This window comes from Chiloscyllium plagiosum, chromosome 9, assembly GCF_004010195.1.
Source record: "Chiloscyllium plagiosum isolate BGI_BamShark_2017 chromosome 9, ASM401019v2, whole genome shotgun sequence".
In the NCBI taxonomy this organism is placed as follows: Eukaryota; Metazoa; Chordata; class Chondrichthyes; order Orectolobiformes; family Hemiscylliidae; genus Chiloscyllium; species Chiloscyllium plagiosum.
Window position 1 is genome coordinate 451,169 of NC_057718.1, and position 9,948 is coordinate 461,116.

The 9,948-nt window shown below is 47.1% G+C and overlaps 1 protein-coding gene across 1 annotated transcript in view; it reads right to left on the reverse strand.

The window, feature by feature from the left end:
• Positions 1 to 3,175: 3,175 nt before the first annotated feature.
• Positions 3,176 to 9,948, reverse strand: part of gpn1 (GPN-loop GTPase 1) — a 43,196-nt gene continuing 36,423 nt past the window's right edge. Inside the window, exons 13-14 of the mRNA XM_043695201.1 lie at positions 3,831 to 3,944; positions 3,176 to 3,625 (exon numbers count right to left, since the gene is read on the reverse strand). Coding sequence (XP_043551136.1) covers positions 3,531 to 3,625; positions 3,831 to 3,944 — 209 coding nt within the window. The 3' untranslated portion in view covers positions 3,176 to 3,530. The remainder of the gene's footprint in view (positions 3,626 to 3,830; positions 3,945 to 9,948) is intronic.

The following is a 9,948-nucleotide window of genomic DNA, read 5'->3' on the forward strand; positions in this document are numbered from 1 at the left end:
TGCAGGTTCATAGCTCCTTGAAAGTGGAGTTGCAGGTAGATAGGATTGTGAAGGCAGCGTTTGGTATGCTTTCCTTTATTGGTCAGAGTATTGAGTACAGGAGTTGGGAGGTCATGTTGCAGCTGTACAGGACATTGGTTAGGCCACTGTTGGAATATTGTGTGCTATTCTGGTCTTCCTATCAGAAAGATGTTGTGAAACTTCGAAAGGGTTCAGAAAAGATTTACAAGGATGTTGCCAAGGTTGGAGTATCTGAGCTACAGGGAGAGGCTGAACAGGCTGGGGCTGTTTTCCCTGGAGTGTCGGAGGCTGAGGGATGACCTTATACAGGTTTACAAAATTATGAGGGGCATGGATAGGATAAATAGGCAAAGTCTTTTCCCTGGGGTCAGGGAGTCCAGAATAGAGGGCATAGGTTTAGGGTGAGGGGGGAAAGATATAAAAGGGAGCTAAGGGGCAACCTTTTCACGCAGAGGGTGGTACGTGTATGGAATCAGCTGCCAGAGGATGCAGTGGAGGCTGGTACAATTGCAACATTTAAGAGGCATTTGGATGGGTATATGAATACACCTGCCCCAAGTGTAATCGAGCCTGCGGAAGCCCCATCGCTCTGTACTGCCTCATATAGACTCACCCTGAGAGTGCAAAAAGGTCATCCTTGTCAGTGAGGGAACATCGATGATGACGAATGCTAACTCTTTGGGACTTATGCAGTAGAACACCCAGATTCCTCTGCAGATGCAGATTCTGCAGCTATTCTGTTTAAGTAATGCTTTTCTTTTTAAAAGTCTTTCTGCTAAAGTAAACAGTTCACATTTGCCCATATTATACACCATCTTCCAGACGTTGGTCTACTCACTCAATATATCTACATCCATTTTCAATGTCTATGTGCTCAACATATTTGCTTGCCTGTCTTTGGGCCATCTCCAAATTTATCATTCCTTATCTAAGTCATTAAACTGAAAAAAGCTTAGGACCCTCCCCAGGCCCACCTCATCAGGTACTTTAACAAAAGCCATCAGGTAGAAACGTTTACACACTTCGACAATGCGCAGTACTCTCATTCCATCTTCTACACCTTCACTCCTCTCTAAGCCTAGTCCTTGCTCTTCACGATGTATTCACATTTCCGCCAACTCAGAATATGTTAAAAACAAAGTCTTCAGCTTCATCCCCTGAACCCCCTCCACCCTTAAGGATCTAAACTTGGCACATTGCCTAACTCCTCCTCTTACCTTTGTGCACAGTTCACCCCCTTTGTCAAAAGGGCACTTTCACCATCTCAATATTTCCCTCTCGTCCCTCACTTCCTCCTGAACTTTCCATTAGGAATTCCAGAACGACAGTGACTGTCTCAATTTGCCCGCTTCCCTCTATCTGTCGCCCTTAAATCTTGCTGCTTTCTGTTCTCTAAAGTCCAAACTTTCCATCATCTTTCTGGACATTACCAATGACCACAAACTGAACCAAATTGTCCATGTAGATGTTCACCAGTATTCCTCTGACAGCACTTTCAAAACCCTCGAGAAGGACAAGGACAGCAGATACATGGAATTTGATTAGACCTCAGCAGGAGTACTGTATACAGTTTTGGTCTTTTTATTTCAGGAAAGATATTGTTGCCATCAAGGGAAAGCAGAGGTTCATCAGACCTGTTCCTGGGATGGACTGTCTTTTGAAGAGAGATGGGAACCTCCTGAGTTTTGAAGAATCAAAGGGGAGCTCATTGAAACCTACAAATTACTTAAAGGGACAGACAGGATAAATGCAGGTTGATGATTCCTCTGACTGGGGAGTCTCTAACCAGAGAGTACAAAAATGAAGATAATGTTACTTGGGCTGCAATGAGAAGAAATTGTTTTTCAGATGGCAAACCTTTGGAATTCTCTGCCCCAGCTGTCTATGGACAGTCAGCTTTTGAGCATATCTAAAAGCAGAAATTGATAGATTTTTGAATCCCAGTGTCATACTGGGTTATAAGGATAGGATGGGTAAAAGGCATTACGTGTTCAATTATGCACGGTGAGGAAGACTCAGTGGGCTGAATAACCTACTCCTGTTCCTATGTAGACAGACAGACAGACAGATAGGTGGTTGAGACATCAGGTGGGACACTTGTATTCAATGCTTGATTAATAAAGGCAAGAGCAAGGAGGTCATGATGGAGCTGTATGTAATGTTAGCCCCCAGCTGGAGTACTGTGTGCAGTTCTGGTTGCCACCCTATAGGATTGCACTGGAAGGGATGCTTTAGAGTTTCACCAAGATGTTACATAGTCTGGAGCAATTCAGCTAATAAAGGGAGGCTAGAAAGGCTGGGGTTGTTTCCCTGAAAGCAGAGAGGCCTGAGGGGAATTTGGCTGAGAAGTTTTGAGGGGCATGGATAAGGTAGACAGTAACAGCCTTTCCCATTTGTAGAGGAATCAATAACTAGGGGTGCAGTTTTAAGGTAAGGGGCAGAAGACTTGAGAGAGGGCTTCAGAGGATTACACAGGAATACATGAAGGCCATTCAGCTCCTTCAGCCTGTTGCACCATTCAATGAGATCATCGCTGATCTGTGGCCTACCTCCATATACCTTCCTTTGGCCCATATCCCTTAATACCTTTGCTTAACAAAAATTTATTAAAATTTACGATTGCGGGTGTCTGGAAGCCACTGCCTGAAGGGTTGGTACAGCAGGAATTAAAAGGCATTTTTATATTAAGGCATTTTAGTATTATGCAAATGAGCATTTGAAAGGCTGCAGCAATGGGACAAGTGCTAGAAAATGGGATGATAATACTTGTTTAATGGCCAGCACACACACAAAGAGCTGAAAGGCCTCTTTCTATGCTGCAAATATTCTGACACTATGACACCACAACCTGCACGTTTCCCTTGAAGCTGCACACATTCCTGACTTGGAAATATATTGTTACTCCTTCAGTGTTGCTGGATCAAAGTCCTGAAATGTCCTCCCTAACATCATGATGAGTAGATCCACTCCCTCACCCAGCGTTTAACACAGCGCAGCCTGAAAGTATTGAAATGAAGTATCTCTCTCTTACCGTCCTTTCCATTCCTGCTGATTCCAGTCGTAACACACGACACTGCGCTAGCTATCTCACCACTGAGAAACAGGTCTCTGCTGACCCTCCAGCCATGGACAGAGAATGGAAATTCCTGTGTCATTACTGAAATAAAACTTTATTTCTTAAATAAATATTCCAAAATCCATGATTTGACTTCTCTCTTGTCTAAAATTCACAAATGTCAGTGGAAATTGGTGATAGCACCCAGTTTGAGGGAGGGGGCAGGAAACAGATTGATTAAATCAATATCTGCACTGGGTCTAGAGACAGCTCGACATATACAGCTCAAGGAACAGAGTGCTGTTCAGAGTGAGCAGCTCAAACAGGATTCAGAGCTAGAAACGGCAGGACCCCACTGGTGAGCACAAGGGTAACATCAGAGGCACAGGTGGGTGGTCATATTCAGTCAGAGTGACTTCCTGGCCTGGCATCCGTTCCAATCGTTTGCCTCCTCTCATTCATTGGCGGCAGTGGTGGTGGTGGAACTCTTGCGCTTTCTCTGCTCCAGGTATCTTTGGAAGGCAGGTTCTTCACTTTGTTCCTCTGCTTCTGTTCACCAAAAGAAGACAGTCACTGACCTCATAACGAAACAGGACGATACCTAGACAGGTTCTGAACCCAAATCAGACGACAACTCTCTGGTAATGCCTGTCCATTACAGACTGTCCAACAGCTCACATTTCCCCCCTTCCTCCCCATCATGCCACCACATCAACCACATGTTAGATAACTCCTCTTGGGTTTTGCATCTTACTTTGATGATCCAAGTCATCAGTGTCTGAATCCACTTCCTCGTCCTCCTCATCAAGGATGCCCCGGGTCAGGATGAGGGCTGACGGTCCTGCCTCCACATCATACTGGTCATCCACTAGGAACAAAGGAATAAAGAGCACAATCAGTAATTGGTCCACACCTCAATGAAACAGCTGCTTGAACACCTCAGTATGATACGAATACCAACTCACACTGAAGAAACATTCAGAGACAAAGACAACAGCTGAAAAAGCAACAGGTGGGAAGTGTATGTGAAAGAGACACACAGAGAGAGATCCAGAGAGGGGGAATAGGGGCTAAAGGGAGAACAAGAGCAAGAGGGAGTGGGTGGGGAGGGTTGAAATGAAACCAAAGTAACATGGCAAGAAGGGAGAATGAGTGGCAGAGAAAGGGTGAGAGATGTAGGGCTGACTGGTGAGAGACAGGGGCATATACAGCATTGACAGAGACATATGCTGCTTTTCAACACCTCGTGGTTTTCTTGGAGTTCACTGCCCGCTCGGTGAGCTCCCCAATTTATACCCGGCCCATCACTTTGTCATGGCACCTCATGGCCTTGCCCCTCCCCTTCACTGATGTGACCATGAGATCATTTCATTATATCATTTGCACTCCACACCAGCCATCCTCCTTCCAAATCTACTTTGTTCCTGTTTGACCCTGAAGGAAAATAAACTGCCTTATGTGTGAAGGGCTTTTCAGGCAGTGTTAGGGTCCCTACCTGTGAGGTAGAAGGTCAGGTTTCAAGTCCCACCTGCACGAGAGGTGCCACGTCTGAACAGGCTGATCAGAAAACATCTCCTTTCTGCTCATAACTGCTGCTGTCTTTGCCTTAATCCCTTTGCTACTGCTCCCGTCTTGCTAAACCATACTTTATTCTCCATTTTTAATGCCCTCAATCTCAGCCAAAGCACAGTTCTGTTATCTAGTCCTTTTCAAATTCCAATCCGTTACATCAAAAGGATGCAGACTTGAATGTACACAGGTATGGTTGCCATAGTCCCAGAAGACCCACAGGGCTGTTCTCTCATTAGGACAAGACAACAGAATCTGAGACTCATGTACATATGTGGCAGATAACCAGGTTAACAATTCATCAGAAGATCGGTCTGAATCATAAAGCATATCTGGATTGTGATCTTTGCTGTTAAAACAACTCTCTATTCCAGAATATGCCAGCTACCTTCCAAAATATAAGCCCACCTTTCCCAAAACTCCAATATTGATTGCCTCCAGCCGGGATTATAACCAACTAGCACAGGAACAGGCCCCTCAGCCCACATGCCAGCACTGACACATTACACCGTTCTAAACAAATACTTTGGCCTCCACGCAGTCTGTCTCCCTTTAACCCTGTACGCAGTCAGTATCCCTTTATCCCTCCACACAGTGACTCCCTTTACCCCTGTTCGCAGTCTGACTCCCTTTATCCCTGAATGCAGTCTGTCTCCCTTTACCCTTGGACGCAGTCTGTCTCCCTATACCCCTGGACGCAGTCTGTCTCCCTGTAGGCAGTCTGCCTCGCTTTATCCCTGTACGCAGTCTGTCTCCCTTGACCCCTGAACGGAGTCTGTCTCCCTTTACCCCTGTACGGAGTCTGTCTCCCTTTATCCCTGTACGGAGTCTGACGCCCTTGACCCCTGTACGCAGTCTGTCTCCCTTTATCCCTGAACGCAGTCTGTCTCCCTTTACTCCTGTACGGAGTCTGTCTCCCTTGACCCCTGTACGGAGTCTGTCTTCCTGTACGGAGTCTGTCTCCCTTTACCCCTGTACGGAGTCTGTCTTCCTGTACGGAGTCTGTCGCCCTTGACCCCTGTACGCAGTCTGTCTCCCTTGACCCTTGTACGCAGTCTGTCTCCCTTTATCCCTGTATGCAGTCTGTATCCCTTTATCCCTGTACGCAGTCTGTATCCCTTTATCCCTGTACGCAGTCTGTCTCCCTGTAGGCAGTTTGCCTCGCTTTATCCCTGTACGCAGTCTGTCTCCCTTTACCCCTGAACGGAGTCTGTCTCCCTTTATCCCTGTACGCAGTCTGTATCCCTTTACCCCTGAACGGAGTCTGTCTCCCTTTATCCCTCCACACAGTCTGTCTCCCTTTATCCCTGTACGCAGTCTGTCTCCCTTTACCCCTGTACGCAGTCTGTCTCCCTTTACCCCTGTACGCAGTCTATCTCCCTTGACCCCTATACGGAGTCTGTCTTCCTGTACGGAGTCTGTCTCCCTTTACCCCTGTACGGAGTCTGTCTTCCTGTACGGAGTCTGTCTCCCTTTACCCCTGTACGGAGTCTGTCTCCCTGTAGGCAGTCTGCCTCGCTTTATCCCTGTACGCAGTCTGCCTCGCTTTATCCCTGTACGCAGTCTGTCTCCCTTTACCCCTGTACGCAGTCTGTCTCCCTTTACCCCTGTACGCAGTCTGTATCCCTTTACCCCTGTACGCAGTCTGTCTCCCTTTACCCCTGTACGCAGTCTGTCTCCCTTTACCCCTGTACGCAGTCTGTCTCCCTTTACTCCTGTACGGAGTCTGTCTTCCTGTACGGAGTCTGTCGCCCTTGACCCCTGTACGGAGTCTGTCTTCCTGTATGGAGTCTGTCGCCCTTGACCCCTGTACGCAGTCTGTCTCCCTTGACCCTTGTACGCAGTCTGTCTCCCTTTATCCCTGAATGCAGTCTGTCTCCCTTGACCCCTGTACGCAGTCTGTCTCCCTTGACCCCTGTACGCAGTCTGTCTCCCTTGACCCCTGTACGCAGGCTGTCTCCCTTGACCCCTGTACGGAGGCTGTCTCCCTTGACCCCTGTACGGAGGCTGTCTCCCTTGAGCCCTGTACGGAGTCTGTCTCCCTTTACCCCTGTACGGAGTCTGACGCCCTTGACCCCTGTACGCAGTCTGTCTCCCTTTATCCCTGTACGGAGTCTGTCTCCCTTTACCCCTGTACGGAGTCTGTCTCCCTTTACCCCTGTACGGAGTCTGTCTCCCTTTATTCCCTGCCTTTTCATGTATCCGTCAAAATGCCTCTTAAATGTATCGCTCATACCTACTTCCACCACCTCCTCTGGCAGTGCATTCGAGGCACTTACCACCTTCTGTGTAAAAATCTTACCTCTCACATCTCCGTTAAATCTACTCCCTTTTATCTAAACCTACATCCTTAGATTAGATTTTCGATTAGATTACTTACAGTGTGAAAACAGACCCTTCGGCCCAACAAGTCCACACCGACCCGCCGAAGCGCAACCTACCCATTCCCCTACATTTACCCCTTTACCTAACACTGCGGGCGATTTAGCATGGCTAATTCACCTGATCTGCACATCTTTGGACTGTGGGAGGAAACTGGAGCACCCGGAGGAAACCCACGCAGACACGGGGAGAATGAGCAAACTCCACACAGTCAATCGCCTGAGTCGTGAATTGAACCCGGGTCTCTGGCGCTGTGAGGCAGCAGTGCTAACCACTGTGCCACCGTGCCCCCATTTGGAACTGTTATTTCTACCCTGGGGAAAAAAACTCCCACTGTCCATTTTATCCATCCTCTCATTATTTTGTTAACTTCTATCAGATCCCTCCTCAGCCTCTAACGTACACGTGAAAACAAACCAAGTTTGCCCAATCTCCCTTCATAGCTAATACCCACCAAACCAGGCAACATCCTGGCCATACAAGTAGCTAGGGTGGTAAAAAGGCATACTTGTCTTTATTGGTGGGGGATGGAGTACAAGAGTCAGGATGTTGTGTTGCAGCTTTGTAAGACTGGTTAAGCCACACTGAGTATTACGCTCAAATTTGATCTCCACTTTACAGGAAGGATGTGGAGGCTTTGGAGAGGATGCAGAAGGGAATGCTGCCTGGATTAGCGGGTTTCAGATGTAAGGAGAGGATAGAAAAACTCGGGTTGTTTTTTCTGGAGCAGTGGAAACTGAGAGGAGATTGGATGGAAGTCTATAATATTATGAGATGCATAGATAGGGTTGCCGGTCAGAATCGTTCTCCCGGAGTTGAAATATCTAAAACTAAGGGGCATGTATTTAAGGTGAGATGGGAAAGTTGAAAGGAGATGTGAAGGGCAAGTTTTTTTTTTAAATGCAGAGTGTGATACAGCCAGGGATGTTGGTGGAGGCAGAAACAACCAGGGCATTTATAAAACCTTTAGTTAAGTGCGTGAAATTGCAAGGCCTGAAGGGATATGCACCAAGGGCAGGCAGAAGGGATTTGTTTCATTTGGCATCATGTTCGGCACAACATTGTGGGCTGAGGGGCCCGTTCCTGTGCTGTATTTTTCTATGTTCTATGTTCTCAACCGTTTCTGTACCCTGTAGCCCCCACATCCTTCTTGAAGGCTATACATTATCTTGACCACCTTATCCACTTGTGCTACCACTTTCAGGGAACTGTGGATCCCTATACCCAGGTCCCTCTGTATATTAATGCCTTTACTGCATTACAGCCATTTGCTGTATACTTCCCTCTGCATTAGATCTTCCAAAACACACCACCTCCCATTTGTCCAGATTAAATTCAATCTGTCATTTCTCTGCCCAAGTTACCAGCCTCTCTGTTTCCTGCTAAATCCTTTGGCAATCCTCCTCACTACCTGCAGCTTCCTCAATCTTTGTCTACTAATCAGACCAACTAGATTCTCCTCCAAATCATTCATATATATCACAAACAACAGGGTTCCCAGCACTGACCTCTGCAGGGCACCACTGGTTACAGACCTCCAGTCAGTAAAACTCTTCCAGCATTCCTCTTTATCTTCCATGGCCAAGGCAGTTCCGGAACCATCTTACCAGCTCACTGCTAACCCCACGTGACTTCCCCTTTTGTATTAGCCCGCCGTGAGGGATCTTGTCAAAGGCCTTGCTAAAGTCTATGTAGACAACATCCAGCACCCTGCCCTCAATCATCTTTGTCACTTCCTCAAAAGACTCAGTCAAGTTTGTGAGGCACAGCCTTCCCCACATAAAGCCATGCTGCCTATTGCTATTAAAGATTTCCAAATGTGAGGAAATCCTATCCCTAAGAATCTTCTCCAATAATTTCCCTCTTCCTGACATAAGGCTCACAGGCCTGTAGTTTCCCTTAATCCTGCTTGCCAAGGATGTTTCGTGGCCCCCTTCAGCCTTCCTAGCAAGTTTCCAGCCCTCCTAACTTTTTTTTAAGTCTTTCCTGCTTTCTTTGTATTCTTTGAGGGCTCTATCTCTCTTCAGTTTCCAAAAGCTTACAAATGCTTCCTTTTCCTTTTCGACTAAGCTGAGAATTGTCATCCAAGGTTCCTGAATCTGGCCATCCTTATCCTTCATCTTCACAGGAACATGCTGGTCCTGAACGCTAATCAACTAGCCTTTACAAACTTCCCACATGCCAGAAGGGGATACACTCTCAAGCAGGTGCGCCCATCCACATTCCCCAGTTCCTGTTTGGCACAGTTAGCCTTCTCCCTGGTTTAGTATTTTCACCCGAGGGCTCCTCTTATCCTTCTCCATAAGTAATTTTAAACTGACGGAATCATGGTCATTGTTCCCAAAATACTCCCCCAATAGCACTTCAATCATGTGACCGGGCTCATTCCCCAATACCAGGCCTAGAATGGCCCCTTCTCTAATTGGACTATTTATGTATTGTTTCAAAACATCATCCTGGAACAATTACACCCCCACCCAAGCCCCAAGCACTAAGCATGTTCAAAGTTTGTGAAAAGATTTGTAGCTCGGGTGCTCGTTGTTGTGGTTCTGTTCGCCGAGCTGGGAATTTGTGTTGCAGACGTTTCGTCCCCTGTCTAGGTGACATCCTCAGTGCTTGGGAGCCTCCTGTGAAGCGCTTCTGTGATCTTTCCTCCAGCATTTATAGTGGCCTGTCTCTGCCGCTTCTAGTTGTCAGTTTCAGCTGTCCGCTGCAGTGTCCGGTATATTGGGTCCAGGTCGATGGAGTTTGTGGATGAGTGCCATGCTTCTAGGAATTCCCTGGCTGTTCTCTGTTTGGCTTGTCCTATAATAGTAGTATTGTCCCAGTCGAATTCATGTTGCTTGTCATCTGCGTGTGTGGCTACGAAGGATAGCTGGTCGTGTCGTTTCGTGGCTAGTTGGTGTTCATGGATGCAGATC